General features: G+C 42.4%; 1 protein-coding gene across 2 annotated transcripts in view; it reads right to left on the reverse strand.

Annotated features, from left to right (window-relative positions):
- ERR (estrogen-related receptor) overlaps positions 1 to 22811 on the reverse strand; it is a 333703-nt gene that overhangs the window by 153301 nt on the left and 157591 nt on the right. The window contains exon 1 of one of the 2 annotated variants that reach the window (XM_071597613.1): positions 12308 to 13845. The exons of the other annotated variant lie outside the window; for it this stretch is intronic. Coding sequence (XP_071453714.1) covers positions 12308 to 12331 — 24 coding nt within the window. The 5' untranslated portion in view covers positions 12332 to 13845. Of the gene's footprint in view, positions 1 to 12307; positions 13846 to 22811 lie in introns of those variants that run through there. 2 annotated transcript variants of the gene reach the window in all.

The raw sequence follows: 22811 nt of genomic DNA on the forward strand, positions 1-22811 counted from the left end.
GATTTTTTCTTATGAGGTTGAGATCTTATCGCTACGGGGCAAACGAAACCCATTAAAGAGTTGCAATGTCAACTGTTCTAGTCAAATTTCAATTTTCCAGCACCTTTCAAGTTCCACAGATAGTTGAACGTAGAGAGCAAGACAATGGATATTCAATACTGGTAAATACATATAGATATATAACATATTGCATTAAGGTATAAATATTGCATAATTAAAAGGCCTGTGTCCGAGGGTCACCCCTGCTGCACGCCCTGATAACGTTTATCGGCGTTTCACGTGAAAGCGGATAAGGGAAGAGCGTATTCACTACACAATACCGCCGCAAGGGCGTGAGAAGAGGATGTCAGGGAACCACCACCCATCCATGCATAAATATGCACTTATACATAAACATATATACGCATTTGCACATACGTAAACACACGAACCTTTACACACATGCGTGCATTCGTACCTGTATCATGCAGCGGCTATGTTCTCGCAGTTTAAATTTGCCTTGGGAATTAAGAAATTAGAGGAGTGGTTACGATTGCTTTCGTTGTGATTGTGCATTGCGAGATGGAATAGTGAATACTCGAATCTGCTGTACTGGCATCTTATCTCTCTCTTACATAATCCTGGTAGGTCAATCTGTCAATGTTATGTGGTGTTTTTCCCATGGTGTCACAAGTATATTCGAATGTTCTGAACTTTTACGATAGCCTTTACCTACACTCACACATTACCGGCCCCCACAGGACAGAAAAAACATACAATTCAATATACTTATACACGCCCGTCAACGTCATACAAGGATGGATGTGTCCGAGTAAAGATTTGTATTATGAATACAAGAGTGGTTACGTCTGAATTTATTAACAAAACGTATCGTGCCAGGGAATAAAGAGTACCAATGTGCAATGCAGGATTCGGGGGTATCGAACCTCAACATCTTCCGTAATGAATCGAAAGTGACGTGGGCGGCTAAGCGTGATATTCGACATGGCCGAATCAAATTCCACCCGAGTAAACAAACCAAATGCGGATGAGAAAAAACTAAAATTCAAACGTAATCCAAAGTTTCCCACGTACATCTCGAGGTCCAAACGTCGTCGGTAGTTTTCCAACATTCAATTGCATCGCCAACTACCTCACCAAAGCCTTGCTGAGGTGCCACGGCGAGAGGGCAGGGCCTATGCCGGTAGGAGGAAACCCGCGACGAACTCTTCTCACTTTCTGTCGAAAGAAAATTACGTTCACCGAGCTCGGAGTCGTCCGTTCCGCAGTCAATATGGCGGAAAACAGCGGCGGTCCCCCCCCCCCCAACCTCTCGCGTTGGGTAACGAAAGTCAAGGTCGCCCCGTTCTCCCTCGCTCATCTGTACCTAGTTCACCAGGGAAATCATCTGGTGCGCGGAACGCGCTCAATGTCTTTTTCCTCAGCGTTTGGTCGGAACGACCGTAAGAACGAAATCTTTTATTTCGCGACTGATGCATTCCCTGGGTGAAAGAATGGGTAAAAAAAAGACTTCATCACAATTTCGTATCGATGGAGCAACTTTTTGCGATCATGGGCGATCACAATTCCGCAAGAAAATCTTCCCGATCGTGGTGAATTCCCACGAGGCGCCATATGATAATGACAAACATATTGAAGTTCACAATCGAAATGGAATATTTTCACCATTTAAATTTTCAAGGGTCACCCCATCGATCCTCACATGCAATTCGTGCGCCTGCATTCTTCGTCTCCTTGAGTTTAGTGCGATATCAATTATTGCCCTAATTCAGATCAAAGATGAAATTTTCGCATTCGCTATTGGAGAAAAAAATGCAAAAAAAGCTGATGAAACTAAAAGTGGGAGACAAGGGATTATTAAACATATTAAAATATCGATTAAATTCACTCAGCATATCATAGGATAAAATTTATTGCGTACCATCAAGGCCAGGTTTTAATGTCTTGTTAAACTGAAGGTTAACGTTAACCTCTGTTTAAGACCAAAAATCAAGTTTTATGACCACTATTCAAGTTCAAAACCGACCGTTAAACAGCTCAATAACTGGCAGACGATGTTACTATGGTTACAATGTTCACATTAATCAATGAACAGTTTTATTGGTTTATAAAATAGGATTTGTCGATAACCTCCACTTGGAGTTAACGTTCACGGTAACTAATGATTTGCTTTAACGTGACGATATAAAACCGGGCCTTAAGAGTATTAAATAAGTGCCATATTAGACGGAACTTCAAAGTGCAACAGTGCTTAGGCAGCTGATTAATCCAAAACCTACCTTGACCGTTAAGACTATATTTAATAATGACATTAATCGATAATATTCTGCACAGTGTCTTAAAGAAAAGTACTTTCCTTCAGAAAAATTAACTTAAACACCAACATTTAAGGATTTAGTTAAACACGCCAAATATCATGATGGATATATGCATTTAGGTGTGCATGTGGGTGAGTGTTTTGCTAATATATAATATACTTATAGTTCTGCATGCATGGTTGGTGCCTTAGTCAACTCCCTCCACGCGCCCTTACGGCGATATCTTGTAGGTGCAGACGAACATGAGCAATTACGGTGTCATACAAGGACACCTGGATGAAATAAGAGAAACTATGCCCTAACAGTGATTCATTTATACACATACACCCGTTCTGCACTCGCTTCAGAGAATCTAAATATATTTCCACGCAAATATGAACGATATAAGAGTACAAAATAAGTACCTTTAAGAATGATTGGGCGGCTGTCTCTTCGAGGACACTTAGGAAATGAAGAAGGAAACTTAACTGGGAAGATCCCAAGGCACGACAGTTCACCGAAGACCATAATATTGAAGATAGAATGGAGGAGAAGAAATAACAGAGGAAGGCCAAGGATGAACTACGAGAAGCAGGTGATGGAAGACGTCATCGCCAGGAACTATGGGAGGGAAAGGTGCGATTCCCAGGTAACGGGATAGCAAGGAGAGCTGCCAGAAAACCAAACCTCGTATCGATAAAGAACGATGATGGTGATGAAATCTATAAGTCCTGTTGCAATGACTGCATAATTCCGCAAGATGTAGAAACTTTGAGGTGCCATTATCTCCGAAACCACAGGTCGGACTAGAATAAGGAGAGAACTGCTTAAAACCACTCGCCCGCTCACTTTCAAAACACGGATTCCACGATTAGAAATCCTTTAATCGAAATTTCTTCGTTCTGTCAGGTGCTAGGGCAATATCTTCCCGATGACATCATTATTTATTTGCGCCCTCCGTATCGACTCTCTCAACACTATGAACAGTGACCTCCTACCTGCTTGTCGTCATGAACCTAAATGCTCTCTTTGATTCTTCAAACAATACTTAGTCAACAGATTCCCGAAGAACACACTCAGGCCCGGGTTTCATAATTCCTAGTTAACCCAGTCGTTAACTACCGTGGAAGTTTACTTAACGTGGTGGTTACCGACAGTTGCGATTTTATAAATACGACGTAGTTCAGACGTGCTTGTAAATGAATATGGGAAAGTTAAACGCAGTATCTCGGTCTTTAATTTAATAAGAAATTTTAAGGTCGTTTTGGATTTGATTTGCGATTGTAAAATTGATTTTTTACTTTAACCAAAAGTTACTTTAATCTTTTCAGGTGTCTTCCTACTTTCACTCGCTTTCCCATAGAGATTATACAATTTTTTTTCTTCTCATTCGCCACACTGATCTCAAGAAAACATTAATAATTTACTCAAATCTCGTCTTTGACTCCCTTATTATTGGTTCACATTTATTTCAAGAATACCATCAAAGGAAAAAAAAACAATGTTAGTTGCTTCGGATAGGCACGTGAGAAATACAAGTATCATGAAACATCGTCGACCTATCTATCTATCATCGCTAATGGAACCATTTACACTCCTTTAACTATTCTTCTTTCTTGGCTAAACATAACAATTACAGCCCTTTCATTTGCAATATAAACTACAGTGAACCCTGTAAAATGTAGAATCCCAAGGGAACAGATGATATCTCCGTAGTACATACGAGATGATATCTCGTATACATCTATGCACTGTCAAGTAGTCGCAAGTACGTAGTGTTTCACCATATTAGACATGTAAAAAAAACGGGAACCTCTGGATGGATATTTTAGTTTAAAATGAGGAAGCACTTAATTCAGAAATAAATTCATCGAAAATAAAATAATTTTCCTTTCAAAATTTCCGGTACATAAAAAGAAGTCATCACTGGCTAAAATAAAAGGAGTTTTGAATCGAAAGTAGTACTTTCACAACTCACAACCCGAAAAAGATTCGATAAGATTATATTTGAAACTTCATTTCCGCCTTTTGAATATCCAAAGCGACTCTTTCACAAGAATTGATACACGTAAAGTTTGCCGTATGCCTCTCGTATGTTCCGTCTTCCTAACAGACTCACTTGAATATAACGCGCATAGTATTCATTACGAGTAGATGTTTTAAACTTAAACTAGAGGAATTTGTCACATAAAGATTGCCTCGGAAAGATTTCACCGAGTTACAACCTTGACACATTTTTCCAATTTTTAATGCAACATTTTCACACAAGTATATATATTAACGATGGTTAATCGACAGAAGACACTTCACGAATTCAGATATTGTCAGGTTTCACTATTTGCACCAACTTGACAGATTTATTCCAGAAATTTAAATCCAAGATCCTTATGCGGGTACGGATTGATGACGATAACAAAATCGCGAAAAGAAACTCGACTCGGACGAAACTGCCGGAGACGCCCCCAGGTGGCCGCCAGCGCCATTCCCTGCTCCCGGAAAGAAAGAGAAATCATTTGAAACGCCACCAAATGAATAACGGTCCGCGCGACTACTCTGCAATCCATCTGGGAGGGCCGCGGGCGTGCCGCAGCCGAGTGCACTCCCCAAAACGTGCAATTTCCGAGCTCAATCCTCGCCGTTGTAGACGGACAAAAACGGCAAAGGAGGCGGCGGGGCCGCGCACTGGGGCAACAAACGAGACATGCGGGGCGGGGCGAAACGCGTGCGGAGAAAGTGGCAATGCCCGTGTGCTTCCGTGGAGTGCCTTTCGGGGAGGTAGGTAGTGACGGGAGGGCACGTGGAAACTCCCAAACGTGGCACGCAATTACGGAGATTATATTTCTTAAGCGTGAGGGGAGGAATGCCAACTCTCCCACACGTAACGCTATTACAACATTGGAAGGCTGGCGGGGTAGCCTTGTGGTTGCAGCGCTTGGCTACTTAACCGAGAGGGTGGCCCAGGTTGAATTCCCGGGTGGTGCCTTGGAACGAAACTAGTCTTAAATCCAAGCGGTGTGATTTTCAGGTGGATTGAACTGGCAAGAAGCCAAAACGTTGCGCGGGGAAATGAACTGCCCCCCCCCCCCCAATTACACTGGATGTGGGCGTTTCGTGCCCCAAAGGGGGTTTTGTTCGGGGTATGCTATACCCTTCGGGAGTGGTGTCTTTATTGCAGTTAAAAATTCTGGCGTCAGCAGGGCAGTGGTAATTCTGTGTATTGGTTTGGAAAGCGTTTGGTGCTCAATTAAAAGTCCTCAATCCAAAAGAATTTATGTATGCGCATTTTACAGACCGCAAGTCGCCAGAGACAACTCAATTCTAGAATTGGATCAGCAAGTCACAGGTTTTTTATCGCAATACAATGATCGCGACCTTATACGACGGTGGAGATTTCAATTTCCCATCTATTGACTAGGGCACATATAGTTTTAAAACGGGCGGTAAAGACAGATATCTGCGAATCGCTATTGAATTCTTTTACGTTGAACTAATTGAATCAACTTGTCACTTAACCAACTAGGGACGATAATATTCTTCATTTGTTAGCAACGGACATTCCCGAAAAAGCCTCAACTATAGAAACTATAATGTAAAAGGAATTAGTGACCACAGGGCAGTAAATGCTAAGTTTTCGCTTAATGGGGTCAGAAATAAGAATCCTAAAAGGAAAATTTACTTGTTTAAAGGAGGGAAATACAATGACCTAAAGTGCGTGCCACAAAATCAATTTGCAAATTTTTAAGAAAGATAGAAGAACTCCACAAATTTTCCAAAAAGAGACTTTCATTCATCACTAATCTCTCCTTGAAATCTTATATAGCCACACTAATCATGCAATTCAAAAACTAAAGGTGTGAACGTTAAATTAATTATCAATTAATATTAACGACATGTTTTGCACGTCCACATGAAGAATCAAGCTGTACACAGCAGTGCGTGAAATTAGCAAAGCAAGCCGAAAACTTGGTATAAGTCACGCAATAATCTTCCTCCACATCAAAACCCTTTGACCATTCCACTTTCACGTTCCGAATGTTATGTTATGTCGCCAATCAACTAATACGAGGGTCATCCGGAAAGTAGTACCCGTTCGTGCCGCATGAAGTGCTGACGACGCGAGTAGCCGCTGGACGAGGTCAGATAGCTTCAGTGGCTTGTCTGCCTTCTCTGAGCCAAGTTGCGTGACGCTAGCATTGCCTGTGTTGTTTCTGTGATTGTTTACAATGTTTAAAAAAATTGAGAACGCCGCCAGTTGTGAAGTGAGGGCAGTGATTAAATTCCTCAATGCAAGAAACGTTCGCCCATGTGATATTCATCGCCAATTAAAGGAGGTGTATGGAGACAATGTAATGGACGAGTCGTCTGTTCGGCGGTGGTGTCGCAACTTCAACATGGGGAGGGGGAACACACACGACGATGAGCGTTCGGAGAGACCGTCTGTCATTACAGACCAACTGGTGAGCTCAGTTGACGAATTCGTGAGGAACGATCGGCGCGTCACAATTGATGACATCTGCGAGCATTTTCCCAATGTTTCTCGAACAATTGTTCATGAAATTGTTAAACACCATCTGCATTATGCAAAAATTTGTGCAAGATGGGTCCCTCGCGTATCTCAATGAGCTGGCGGCGAAGGACTATGCAGCAGGAATACAGAAACTTGTCACACGTTATGACAAATGCCTTAATTTGCTTGGAGATTATGTTGAGAAGTAGTTTAAAGTATCCTCTTTCAAATAAAATTTTTTATGTTTGTTAATATTTACTTTTGTGTCTTTATTTCACGAACGGGTACTACTTTCCGGATGACCCTCGTAGTAGCATATTATAAGCCTTCGAAATTGTGGGCAGGTTGAACTGCTTTTGCGGTATCTTTCTTGAATCATCTATTGATATATCCTTGGTTAAGCATAGTATTTATCATCGTCAAAGAAATTATGGGGAGGGAACAGAATCGCCGCTGTACAGTGTATGACGTGAATGGAGCTTCGAAAATACGTGACTACTTTTCGAACATAAACAGGGTTGGGCTAGAGTGAGAGAAGCGCACCGTTCGCCGACTACCTTAGAGGTCGAAGGTTTGAATTTCGCTTAAGATTGAGAATTAAAACGTTGTATCACTGAACCCACGATGGAGACACCCAAATTACATTGAGGAAATTTGTCACCAGTAAAATTTAGCACAAACAAAAGTAAGGTACAGGTAAACAGTAGATAACCCTCACCCTTATTAATCTTATTCCATTTTCATTCAATCCATTTCCATAAGATTTAAGAAAATGATGTCGCTCTAGTCACAAGAACCTCGCTCGTGTATGTTGTCGTCTTCCATCGGAGAGTATCATCAAGGACCATTATGCGAGGGGAGGGGTGGCACCAGCTATAAATGAACAAGTATCAGTTCATACATTCTTCTGAATATCATTTAGAGCTCATATAAAAAAACACTCGCACACATAGAGACACACCAATCTACATATACACATGTTTCAATAATTGACAGAATCATAAAATGTCAAACTTTAAGTAAATACATTCGGACGCTTTGAGTTCGATTTTATCTGATAGCGGACCATACGAGGAAGAACAAGAATTTGAAACTGTCTGAGGAGGTGTTTATCCCACTTTATTTAATCCTGGCGATCAAATCTACCAATATAATTTGGGTCCATAATAATTCCCCCGGTGTCGCAAGAAAACTTATGGGTTCTGTAGCTTTCTAAACTTCCAAATCTTACCTGCTCTCTTCGTGAATCAAGTCGCTCCGAAACTAATTCCTCCACACCATTGTGGCCGCCATCACGACACACAAGTATGTTGTCCCCTTCGGTAGAAACTCGATCGCGAACACACACGGCCACTATTGCGAGATCCAAGACGTAAACGTTAATCTGGTCTCCCATTACGACCATCATCATTTTAAATCAAATCTGCAAAACCGCATTTAATAAAACAAACTGATTTGTATTCCTCTTCATAGTAGTAGTATTGAGGGGAGGCGACCGACAGCTGACGTCATTTGCGCCATAGGGGATGGACAGGAAAGGATGAAGGGTGGAGAGAAACCCGGCGCCGGCATTAGCCTACTCTTTACGAAATGCGCCAAGGGGTACGCAGTTTAACGTCCCATCCGACGGACGGCGTACTCACTCAAAGTGCCCTCCACAAAGCACCTCAAGTAGGGATCGAGATACCTCTGAAAAATATTCAACACCGCCGGGATTTGAACCCGCGCCCTCAGGATGGGAAGCCAGTACGTTAGCCCCCGCACCATCTCGATCCCCTTCCTCTTCATATGATGTGGAATGGTAGGACCGATAGGGTATGCAACATTTACCAGGCGTGAAGACGTTCGAAGAGACAGACTATTTTGAAGAATGGAATGAATAAATAAGAGAAACATGTTACTTCGCATTGGTCAGGCCATATTTTATACATGGCCTACTATTTGGGATCCATGGGGAGAAAACGTTAAATAGAGAATTGGATTAGGTCCAGAGTAAATCCCCTAAGGTTTTTTAAAAAAATTACTACGAGAAGGGAGAAGCGTGACGGGTATGTTGGAGTAGAGCCTCCTAATACCCGATGAGAGCATACAAGACTTTAAAACTTTTAAAAAGGCACAGGGAACATGAGTTTCCTTGCGCCACAGATGAAAATACTATAGCACCCAATTACATTGGTAGAATCGACCACTAAAATGAAATAAGAAAGACACCGTCACATACTGACACAAGTACTCGTTCTTCTCTTCCCGACGGCACGCAATCATAAAAAATCGAACCCAAATACATTAGCTAAAAGAATAAAATTTATACATTTATGCAAACACGCCAAAGATTGCCAGTTGCATATCGGCCTGCTTGTGTGAATGTGGTCGAGTGTTTTGTATATGAGCTAATTTACATTCAAATGAATGTAGTATCCTTCACTGTCCAATTCTACGACAAAATATTTCACTGTCGGAAGAAAAACATACACATCCTTGGCTGTAAAAAATCTCAGCCAGAAAGACGCTTTCGAAGGCTAAATTGCGCTCGAGGTTAACCCTGCTGGAAGTATAATGTTGATGAACGATTCAATAGAAAAGCGAAACGACAGGATATAAAAGGGTACACCTAATTTTATACTACTATAACGCTACAAAACTCAACTAAGCACACGAGGTATTCAAATTAATTTGAAATACGACGACCATCAACGCACAGAACAATAACAAACAAAAATGTCATCACAATTGTTACACACACAACAAAATCGCTATACAAAATTCTTTGGGCGGATATATGGAAACTTTTAAACACGTGATTGAATACATTCCATCCGTATTCCCTCCATCGCACGACGCACGCCTTTTTTCAGAGTGATGGGAGGGTTTATTTTTAATCATCAATTCTCTCGGTATATCTTCGCTTGATTATCCGATCTGTCAGCCACCCCAAAAACCTTCTTGTTCTCAAACCATCAATCTTCGGATGCATTGGCTATCCACTTAACGTTCCAGAAAATTTCAAAATTCTCCTAGAGCGTTTCACGGGATGAACACCACGACTTACGCCTTTACTGCAGCTCTCTCGATGGAAGAGCGAACGATGAAAACGGAAGGAAGAACGAAAGGCTAAGGTCAAGGCCGAATTACGCCAGGCAGTGCTACTGCACGACATCGGATCGAAACAAAAAAAAACCCGCGGACAAAACGAATAAATTAGAGAAGGCGACAGAAAGGGAAAGTAAATGGGTACGTACTACAAAAAGTCGTATTACGCTTGGCACCCAAAATATTACCACACCAACCATCGAATCCCTACTGCTTGTCGAGGGTACTCACGAAATTCCGCTAGTTCGCATTAACAAGTCGGGGTAAAATAAGTGGATTATCGCTGCAATCTCTATGCAGTAAACAAATCAACAATAACTACATGAAATGGACAACGAGCGTTCTCCATTTTCTGCACTCCAATCGATTACATACGAAGAACTTCACGCAAAACCGCATTAATATAGGATTCACATTAATAGGGATGCTTCTTCAACACAAATACGTGCTTCCGAGACTTGAAAAACAGTCTTTCGTGTACATACCAACCCCCTTTATTACATTTCAAACATAATATAATGTACACGGGTAGAAACTTCGAATATTTGTCCTGCGACAGTCAAGGGAAGCCAACATGGTGGCACAAAAGACCGTTCAATCGAGGACCATCAACCAACTTGCCCATTCCAGCCTCTCAATCTCCAAACAAAAACACTTCCTCTTTTACAAAATTTTTATAAGAAAAGTATTAATCCGTTTTCCAAGCCTTCTCTGTATTGTGAATCCGCTTTCATCTGATCATGATGATGCTTGACATCTTGGTGATCTTTTTTTTTCTATTCCTATTTTAATATCCACTTTTACTTCAAAAGTTTGTTTTTGTGAATAGTACTTTCTTACCATGAGTTCAAGCCACGCCATTTCTCTAACTTTGCATTATTCGGAGCCACTTGGAACTGGTTCGAATTGCATACATGTACTTTCAAGAAATAATTTGTATTTCCATCAACAAGGCTTAAATTTCCTCGTTAGTTACGTTCCGTAATGATCAATGCTATTCTTGTTGCAGACAGGTCCTCTCTTATGCGTAGAGATGTATATCTTGCTTAGATACCGTGGGCATGAATCTGTAGTTATCATGATCAACATTAATTAAATTATTTACAATTACATATTGTAACTACATATTAAGAAACAGTTAATTCAGGATGTTGAATGCCTAGTGTTGAATCACCCCCTGCCACACATCCTAAAATTAACGTGTAGGGTATGATGACATTGTAGATCACAACCGCCACGGAATAAGGAACTGCAGCCTCTAAGTTATTTACATTGTCACTTACAACTGTTCACCTGAACCCAATGTAAATAACAAAATTACATGCCTGGGGAGAGTATGTTGTTTATTAGAATTTTTAACGATTTCTCGCGATCTTGGCAATATATATGACAATATTTAATATCATACATTATCTTTGGTCTTTTTCGCTCGCCCACTCCCAAAATAACTCATTCCATACGCTTCCAACAACCAACTCACACACCTGAACTGATTAAGTCACACCTGAACCGTGTATGGTGTCATTACCCTTATCTCACATTTACTTCATTGTCTTTGCGTGTTTATTTTGTTTTTATTTACATGTTTTACTGGAGCTCGTCTCGCAAGCGAACAAGTATTTTGCATTATATACCGTAGTGCATTTACCTACGGTTAATATATGTAATACCCGCAATTCGAATTATTCTACACATTTTTTAACATACTGGTAGCTAATACTTTAAAAACTTTAAACTTCGCAGGCCTGGTGTTGAATCACCCCCTACACCATGCAGACGAAGACAAACCTTCATTCCCATTAAGTTAGCACCTTCAACCACTATGGTTCATCGGACCTCCCCCATAAATGTTGGAGCACAAAATATGCTCTACGCCCTGTAACTTTGGTAGTATTCGGAGTGCGGTATTCCGGTACTTTCGACAGGACATCATGGAAAATCCTCCAAACCCTCCTCTCCACATCGCACACCATAATACTTTTCCGGACCGCTCCCAAAACCCTTCCAGCGTGACATAACTTTTGGACGCCGCAATACAACCCTCAACCCAGAGTTTTGAAGGAACCAGAAGTGATAGGGGGGACCTCGAGTCAAACACGGCCACGCACGCCCTTGTCACGCGGAATCGTAAATCTACATCTCGCGCGCAATTGCGTCCATTAGTCGGGTGCGGCATGGGGGGGCAGCGGCTCCCCCCCGATTCTCAACACTCCCGAGGAGAGTTCATAGGGGGGGGGGGCAACCGCGCCCCTGTCGTTCGACGGGCAGGCTCCGCGCCGCGACGCCACCAAACTCCCCTGACTTGGGGTAGGGTGGGAACGGGGGCCCGGAGGAGGGGGCGGTCGTGGCGTAAGGGGAGGAGGTGGTTGGAGAGGGGACGAGAGGGGTGGTGGTTGAAGCGAGAGTGACGTACCACATCCTCCATCCAAGCATCCATGCTTCGCTCCCCTCCGCCCCTCACATCACTGGCTGCGGCGCTGTTGTCGCATGGCGGACCGGCACTATGGTGGCTGGTGGCTGCCGCGGTCACCTCCTTCTTCACTCGCCGACTCCGCTGCAATCCCAACGGATAATCCAATGGCACGGGGAGCGAGGGAGGAGGGACGGGGGCGTGCAGGGGGCGGTGGCGACCGAAGGAAAACGTTGCAGACGGGGAAATTATCCTCCGTGCGGAAATCGTGAGGTCTAAGGAGGATGTCGTTTTGGGAGTTCCGGACGCACTATACCGCCACCCCCCCCTGGGAGCACTGGGATCCGAAATCCCCTCCCACCACAAACAAACGGTTTTGAACAAAGCACAAACCCACCTCCAGGGTGATGGCTTCACGAGCACTTTATGTGTGTCCCCGGTTTCAGCCGACGAACAACTCCCGACCCGATTTCACCGCGAATTCGTCGGATTATTATTATTATTCTGCAGCCTGCACGCGTCTCGGTGGGAGATCATGAACACTCGCGAGAGAGTAGAGTAGGCGGCACTCTCACTGGCAGCGGCTGCACACTCCATCCATGTTTCCGGCCTCCCGAGAAAGGTGGGAATAGCCGGGCCCCCTGAGGTACGCGGGCGGACACTGGGACGGAACCAGGGAAAAGAAGAAACAAAAATAGAGGACGGAGTAGAAGAAGTTAGTGGTTTAAGTCGTGCCGTGCGAGTGGCGTACGGATCCCCGCGACTTCGCCGTCAGCCCGGCGATGGTGATGTGTATTGTGGAGGGAAGGGGAGGTTTGAAGTCGGACCACGACGAGGAGAGGGAAAGAAAAAAAAGAGTTCTCCACTCCTTCGGGAAGAGAGGGATTCGAAGACGAGGAGGGCTCCTTCTTCTTCCTTCCCTTCGCCCTTTACAAAGGGCGCCGCTGGAGAGGGAGGAAGGGTGAAGGGGAGCGGCAGAACAGGCCAAGGGGGGGGATGATGGAGAGGGAGGCCGGCTCAAGCGGGTGGAGGAGAGGCAGTCCTTGTTCGGAAGCACGACGACGGTCCCCAACAATAACAGAAACAACAACAAAAAACAATGAACGCCGGCACACTAGGAGGGAGAGACCACTGAAAGACACTCAAAAACGTCTGGGGCTCCTAATACCCAGTCGCGCCGCGCATACAGCTGACGGCAGGCTGACCGCACACACACACTCCGGCCCGGAATTAACGATGATCGTAAAAATCCCACGGAGACCGATGGAGGAGGAACACTTTGGCAAGCAAAAACAATCTCTTCCGCTCGGCCGGTACACGAGAGGTTGCTTATTATACTTGTAAAAAAAGTCGAAAAGGAATGCACGTTGGGGGGGTGGCGGACACGTTGACGCCAGAGAAGGTCGTGCGCTTGTACAAGGGAGAGTGGAACGCGATGGACTAAGGCACGAAAGCGGCGGAGTGTCGGGTCTCCCGTCGAGGCTTGGCCGCTTGGGTTTCAGCCGTCGACGTCGCTCTCAACACGCTAGGAAACAGCTTGCTGGCCGACTCCAAGACTACTGCTTCCTCTTCTCCCTTCTCTCTCTCGCTCACTCCCCCTCCTCGCCCCTACTTGCTCACTCTCCCGAACCGCGAAGGAGGGAGGGGGGGAAGAAAGGGAGAGTGGGAATGCGAGGGAGGGAGGGGGCGGAGGGAAAGGAGCGGAGAAAGGAAAGAGGGGGGAAGTGGGGAATGAAAACCGGAGGGGCGGATTGTGGAGGGAGAGGGGAGAAGGGAGACCGAATGCCTGTTCAGGAGGGGGTGGAGGAGGGGTGAAGGGGGGGGGGGAATAGGCCGCCAGCCAGCTGAAGGGAGAAATAAAACGAAGTAAAAAATGGAGGAAAAGAAAAAAAAGGATAACTTCTCGCTCTCCCTCGCTTCCCCTCCCCTCACGCTACCTCCGCGCCTCCACTCAGCGGGAGCACAAACCACGTGCTCAAGGACCGGTCCTATTTGGCCTCACCCCCTTCCCACCTCCACCCTCTCCCAGTCCCTCAACCCCCCCGCCCACTCTCCTCCACCTTCCTCGCCTCCTCCAACTCACCTCACATCATCCCGATCCCCAGCGGGAGGATTCAGGCACACACACGAGGCAAGCGGACGACCGGCGACCAACATTCCCCTCCCCTCGGCTACCTCGTCCCCCCACAACCTGCGATTACGTGCACGGCGAATACCCCAATCGAGCATTTCTGGAGACGAAGGGAACATTCAAGGTATTGCCACACAGGAAGTATTTCGTGATTTGACAGGCTCCCCGAGTATCTCTCAGTCCTTCGCTATCATGTGAGCAACGCAAATATACTCACATGCGGAACATTATTACCTACATAAATTACCCATAATAATAAGATTTCGGTAATTTGTTTTAATACTAGTGCACATCCTTCACTACTCAGAAGAAGTTAAGTGTTCCGTAATCAACTATTTCCTTTTTAAATTACTCGTGTAACTACGTTTTGGCCGTTCATTCATCAACATAAGTATTCCTCGAGTATTTACTCCCTTCCCATTCCACAATTCTATCCCTTCAGAATTTCTCGACAACGTAAGGAGCCTAACATACGATACACAATATCCTCTTCATTTATTCATAATTACTAGACGTTGGACTTGAACCGATTACTTGTGCATACCCTTCACTATTTTATACGATGCAATCTTGTCTCTGGACTGAACTATTCCCTTTCTGAAGTTCATCATTTTGTACTGTGTGGTATGGCAGCTTAATGGATATGGATTATGGGCCACTGATCTCGTCATATGTGGAGAGCCGCTGGTTTTAAAACCTGGTTATCAACTGGGTACCTGAATATCGAAATGTCAATATTCAATTTCGCATCGTTTACGAGTTGTCCACTGCGCCAATACGATCTTGACCAATACACTCAACCAATCAGAAACTAATCTTCGGGTTGATGGCTGAGGTAGTGGTGTTGGTGTATAATTACTACCGTTCATGATGCCTACTCTCCTCTCTTTCTTACTCGCTTAGCAAACATTCTCCCTTCTTTAACATCCTACATTGCACGATGTCTATTCCAACCACATTTTTACGAGTAGAATGGTTTGAGGCGTCACTTTGTGGAAGCGATTCACATCGGAAAAGAAAATACTTTGTTCTTCCACATATATTTTATTTTGCACGACCTAGGTTCCGACTTTCAAAGTCATCATTAGGTGATGACTTTGATGTCCCATCACCTGATGATGACTTTGTAGGTCGAAACCTATGTCGTGAATAATAAAATACGTATATGTGGAAGAACAAAGTATTTTCTTTTCCGACACTTCATTGCGTCTTCTTCGAATCTCCTCCACGGACTTCCACTTTTCCCCGCCCTGCCTTACATTTTTCAAGGCAAACTATTTTTCCAAAAAACTACGTTCAGTAGAGTTAAAGTTTCTGATCCCAAATTCAAACCGCACTCCAAACACTGACAACTTAAGTAGAACGACAATCCTGACTGATGTATTTTACAAGTTCACTATTCATTCTTTTTCTCAAGTTTTAGTTTTATAGGTTTTTATTTCCGTATAGAAACAGCGTACAAGAAATGTATAATTTTTTTTCTCAAGCGATTCCAGTTATTAAATGATCTCACTGCCGTCAGTATTTCTATCCAATTAAATTTGAGAATTTCGAGTATATACGATAACCGATCTTCCCGCTCGGAATCGTATCCTCCTACCCTCGTATTGACTTCCAAATATTTAGTCTCATGTAATCTTGTTTTCTTTCGTCATTTTCCTTCTCAGATACCTCGCATTTATCATCCGATTCCTTAGCCATTCCCTGCAATCCCAAACTGGAATGAACTTCATCCGCAAACTTTACTTCATCGTCTACCCACCCACCTTCAATTTTCACTCAAAACTCCTTACCATAGCACCCTCACTACTACTCCTATGTACCTAAAACTTAAAAAGTACGGATATGACAAAACTGAGGCATCCGAGCGCCAGGAAGGCTCCCGTGTCCACATCTACACGATGCACCGCAGTTATGAGTAACAGCCAGGCATTCGATAAATAGAAGGGTTTGGAGGCGTCAATTTGTAGAAGCGATTCATTTCGGAAAATAAAATATTTTGTCCTTCCACATGTATCTTATTATTCACGACCTAGGTACTTCACATGATGATGACTTGGTGAGTCGAAACCTAGTTCGTGCATAGTAAAATTCATTCATTAAGCAATGGGAGGCCATTCATTAAGCAATGGGTCAAAACAATACAATCAGACTGATCAAGTGAAATACGCACCGAGAGAGCGTAAAGTTTGCTTTATAATTCTTCCTTATGCTACACAACCACGAGTTCCAGCAATCGAAAGCATAACACATTACAGTGACGACAACGAATAATTATTATTAATCAGGAGAATTTCATCGGCGTCATATTCAGAGGCATTAAATAGTTCGAGAATAATGAAACCATATCGAGAAATTGGCATCATAAATGTCTAGATTCCGGTACGAGGACGCCCATCAGCTCTGCTTCGCAGCCAATGGATCCAAAAGTTTTTTTACATTTCATATAAAAAGGAAACAGCAACTGTCACAGTCAATAAAATTAAGAAGGGAACAAATTAATATAGGAAATTCATTTAGGACTGTCACGTTTGCCACTCAAATTAAATTTACGACAAAGAACATCGTCAATGTAAAGTTAATTGATACGTTGTATGACAAGATGATGTAATCTTGTTCTTCTTTGAAATCAGAGACACTAAAGGTATTGAGAGGTAAATTTTGCACTGACGACAGGTTGAGTGGTGATTACGCAAAGTTCTATTCGAAATGGACTCTCATTGACGGTCACCATACAATCGATCAAAAGCTCTCCGTCGTGTAACTTGAGAATTCTGCAGTGGCGTTTAAGAACTAGTTGAAGATTTTTTAATACGACGTGATTGCTTCCAAGTGAGAGTAAACATTCTTTGACATTTAGGACAATTAACCGTAGGAATATGAAGACAGGGGTATTGCAAAAAAGTTTAAAAAGTTGTGAAAACTGAGTAAAAAAATGAATCCATGGTGGGATGATATTTATATATTCACATAAACAAGCTATTAGCTGAAATTGAGGAAGTTCAACTAGCATACTAGTTACTACTTCAAAATGACACTAGATTCCTACAAGATTGGGCATGATTTCAGACGTCATATTCGGATTCAGCGCCCATAGAAACCCTTTGAGTCAAGTCATTACTATGCCCTGACTCTTAAGATGGTCAAATCAACAGAGAGAACATTCGAAGCCTATTTTTTTTACTCGCTACATTACTAATTCGAGAAAATTCTATCCTTCCATTCCCGTTTATTTCGATTTACCAAAATGTACTCATTTTTAAGTACGATTCATACCATTCCATCATACACGTGGCTTTCATTTAAAAAAAAAAGACGTACGACGCTAAAAGATTTTATTTTCGCATTGTTACGCGAGTTTCCCTGCGTTATACAAAAGACAAGACGACTTTCACTATTGCCATATTCGGCTTATAGCGTGAATCATTCACTGCTTCTTTCTCATAAATTGGCAATACGTTGGCCGTCACCATATCCACTCAAGAAATAACTTGGCAAGTATGAACAATAATTTATAACTAGTTGCAATGAAAACACAGAGTAAAGAACTTAGAACGTGTTTTTTTGGAATTATGAAAACGTTCCACCATATGACGCCAGTTTCGTTTACAGAACTCGGAACAAGTATGACAAGAAATTTTTCCAACATTATTCAGTTATTACTAATAAAAATATTCATAATGGATTACGACTAAAAAAATAAGGAATTACAAAAATAAGTTTTTCTTGCTGGACGTTGAAATATTCGCAAAAGTATAGTTTAGCGTATCTGAAGTGACATTCCCTTTAACAATCGATGAATTCCCGGGATTGGCATAGATGACAGACGATTCTGAACTGGAATAAAATGGAAAATCTTTTTGCAAGCATATACCTGACAGGTAGGAAGAATATGAATACTATGAATAGATTCTGACCCTGAAAACCTGGCTACGGCACGGACTCGTGGCATCTGACGCAACGAGGACCCCCGCATGAATAAGAAAACACCAAATCCGGCTAAACGCATGCTCCTGCATTGAAGACGGCACCTAAGTAAAATCGTGACTACAACTTCTAAGCTCAAAATAGGGGGAAGTCAGCAGAGCGGTGAAAGTAAAGTATTTACGGTGAACCACACAGGACGATACATAATCATTACAAAATCTAACTTGAGAACCCCCACGTTTTTCATTCAAATTTACTCAAACTTTACTCTTTTTTTTACTTTTTTAGCTTTACTCAAAACTGCATGACGCAGGCACGCATGTATTCGTGTAAGTTTACGTGAGCTATACGTACGTATGTTCAAATAAACATTCACAATTATGTACATATAATTAGCTGGTGCCTTAACACACGCCCTCGCGGCATCTGGTGGGTATTATGTAATGTAGATGCAGATGTCTGGAGGATAATATGATGAGTTATCACGAGTTTAGTATCAGATGATGTCGTAATCCAACTGATTTAATCGACCTCAAGAGTGCACCATATCAAATCATATGGATAGCATTCCTTCGCCACCAATAGAAACATTAGTAAGTAATTTATGTAGAAGAATTATGATGACCTGAGAGACAAGAGTGGCCATGAAATAGTCCATCAAACGATACATGGAGGAGGAACACAACGGAGGACACATGAGAATACATGATGACATGTTAATGGACGTGTTCTGCGTCCGAACATAAATGTATTCCCTATTAGAAAGGACCGCCGAAGGCAAAAATTCCGTCTGCGTAAAAATCTTTCTGTAAAAATATAAAAAGGTTATTCAAAATTAATTGCATTGGGTAGGGTAGACTGGGGTTAGTTGATACAGGGGTTCATCAAGTTGGTTCATCATAATTTTGAAATAACCTTAAAATGTTTACTCCACCGCGCACGCGCGAATTAAAAAAAATACAATAGGAATTTATGGTAAGAAAATTATACGAAAATTGCAACCTGTAACGAGCACAAATTAAAAAAAAGGCGAGATCCATACTATTAAAGGTATTTAGGTATGTCTTCCAGTAAAAGCGTAGATACAGATACAGGAATTAACCCGGCAATATCCACTCTCCCAAGAGGGTCCGATGGTTAGATTTTTAAAAACCTTAACTTGCTGATAAAACTAACCGGGCGTTATAAAAACTTTTCCTTATCTATACATACGCATCGACGGACCTTGAAAAGCATACGTGCCATATTGCGCCGAAAGCTAAACACGCTCAAAAGTAGACCCCACCACTTTTAAGAGAAGAGCCCAAAAGGAAAGCAAGTGGTCACGTAAATTAGATTTTGGACGGAATACCTATTAGGTCGGAAGGGAGGCAGAATTACACAGGGAAATGGAGGACTGCAGTCAACCAATCTTCAAACTGAAATATTGGCAAAATATTTAATTAATCATAACGATGAATTCAAGAGCTTAGGAGACGTACCAAAAGCAAGATCGAAAGAAAAGAGAAAATGAACGGATTGATGATAAACAATAAGAAAAAACCGACGGAGTACGCTAAAGCATTCTAAAAACCACGGAGATAGCCAACAGCTATGAAATGACGACGACAGAGAAGATGGGAGCACAGAATGGCTATCTGCTGCCAATGAATTTTAAAACTATTTACCTATTCCCGGGATGGAGGCTAATGCACACACTGGCTAGCAAAATTTCGTACGCTGCGATGTCACCGTCGGACGTTGAACTGCCATGTTTGTGTGTAATGTAAACTGTTTTAATTTCGACATGACATTTGCCGATGGGGAAATTTGAAAAGTACGCACCGCCGTAGGTAGAAAAAGATAACGAATAATTCATTGAGTCTCTGGAATTCGTGAGGAGAAGTGCTTATTTGGCGTGGATAAAATTTCGGTTCGTTTAAAAAAATCATGCACGCGGTTCCAGCCGAATTACTTTGCAATAGCTTCCCCCATTATGGCGGGAGATTATGACACATGTGGCCAATGGGATTCGTCACATCGATATTGGGAGAGTGGAATACGGCTCCGCTTCGTCCACGAGAGACGACCACGATTATTTCCAGATGGAAGATGGATGGGGCCTGCCCATCAGAGGGCATTTAAACAATAAGCGATTGGGAAACCCATTCACTTAGATGACGGACGCCACTGGTATTACAGTTACGACGAACTGAACGTTAGACCAAAGTTACGCCATGATCTAGGCCAGCGTTTCTCAATCGTTCTTAAACCGCGGAGAGAACTAACTAATCCGCTCTCCGACCACCTTCATTGTGCCATTCCAAGGGGAAGCATCAAAACAAAAGGCAAATTTGAATAAGATTCAAATTTTCTCACTTAACTGTGCATGAATGTTATTCTGCAAGGGTGCAAAAGACTCCGAACACATTATTCTGACGGACTCTTCCACAAAGTGTTAAGTCCTAGGCTAAAGTTTTCTAATTGGGAAAAGTGACAGAATAAAGCACATGTAATTACCGCTATTTCATTGTCATGATCCAGCTTTCAACTATTTGAGACCCCGAGAGTTGAAACCCGGATTGTGAAATAGAATATTATTGGATATGACGAGTGTTTCCGTCTGTTCCCTCACCAAAATCCTTCCACACTTGGCACAAATTATTCTCAAAAAATGAATCTAGGTTTTACGGAGAACGGATATCTCCAAAAGTGCCAGAGCAGGACCAATCAGGACTGGGATTGGCAACATTACTCATTATCGAAGCAGGTCACACTGTCGCAGCAACCTTTAACTTGAATTGTAGAGCGGTCCAGTCCCGATACTCGCGGCAAGATCCCTCGATTGAAGGCTTCTTCTGACCTAACTGAAGGTACGGAGAAGAATGAAGAAAATAAGTTCGACAGAGAGAGAGAAAAAAATCGAAGGAATTTTATAATGGGTGAAGGAAGAGAGAAAGATGGTGGGCGGAATTCGGAGAAGGCAGAAAAACTGAATGGGGGGGATATTAAAGCTATAGCATTTTTGTTGGCCGAGATAAGAAATTGTTGAGGAACGTGAAAGAAGAGACAGCATGCGGGATAGAGGAAGGAAAAGAACACGCTTTTTGAATGGAACGACGGATGGTAGAATGAATGAAGAACTGAAGAAAGAAATGAGTGGGAAGCAAGAGTTATTACCCGGAGAGAGACCTAGGAAGTGACCGACGATGTGTCTTGATTGTTATGTACCGTCCAAACCATTTGACCGTCTTTACCTTCAGGTACCATATGACAGCTGAGTTTTCCTGCGGGACCGAAGAAATTACTATGGCCCCAAATTTAATTGATAGATTCGACCACTAGAATAAAATAAAAGCGTCACAAACGGATTCAAGTATTCGCTCTTACCTCGAACAATACGCAATCATCATAAAATCAAACCCATGCGCCCGATTATTTTGACCTGAAAACTAAAAAAGTTGATTTAAACCTGCCAATTATTGCATATAGACATGTGCGCGTGTTTGTGCTAGAATAATTTTTTACACTAGCTGATATAAATTCAAAAGCAGGTAAGAACTAAGATTTCTACACGTGTAGCTGGTACCCTAATACCCCCGCCACACGCCCCTGCGGCGGCTTGCGGAGTAGTGTGTGGATGTAGATAGATCGATGCAGACTTCCTCTGACGGTATTGTGATTGGACCCCACGCATTTGGATTCTCCTGAAATCACGTAACGTTTGAGTACAACTGTTTTTTAGACACTCGGAAACGCCCTCCGAGCGGTGGAAGGTTCGGAAGCTTTCCTCGTGGGAATTAATTGCTGGATGGAAATTAACGCAGAAATTGCGTCATCCGACGAGCCACAGGTTCGGTCGGTGGAAAATTGGAATGGAATAAAATATTGCGAAAAGAATTTTAAAAAAGTAACCAATCGATTCGCTGCAACGTACAACTAACAATTGACGACATGAAAACGGAGATGCAGCGTTTTCAAAACTATTTTCAACTCACTAATACTGATGTAAAGGAAAATTCGCACAAAATATCAACCTTTCCCATAATTTTTATCAATCTTTGACTTGGCGGAGGCGTAGTAAAGTTTTCAGAAATTAATTTCTTTTAGAGCTGACATTTATAAATTAATTAAGATTCTGACGTAGATATTCTATATTCTTTATTAATCCTTTTTTTTCTAAGAAAAGTGCGTAACTTCTGGAGATTCACCATGGATTTGAAGGTATGTAAATACCGTACACTTAGCTACTCATGGAAATTTAAAATCGTTAAGGCGATTTTGGTGGATCCCAGAGCACCAATATTTTTTGCACTAGTACCAATACGAATATTAAAATAAAAGAGTATACAAGTTGATATTGCACTGACCCTATACAATTACAGAGTTTTGATGAATAAATGTTAAATATTTCACATAAGAAACCGCGATACAGTGTCATCCATTGGTTATTGGTTTTAAATATTTATT

The sequence above is a fragment of the Hetaerina americana genome, unplaced genomic scaffold, assembly GCF_022747635.1.
Source record: "Hetaerina americana unplaced genomic scaffold, ioHetAmer1.1.p SCAF_9, whole genome shotgun sequence".
In the NCBI taxonomy this organism is placed as follows: Eukaryota; Metazoa; Arthropoda; class Insecta; order Odonata; family Calopterygidae; genus Hetaerina; species Hetaerina americana.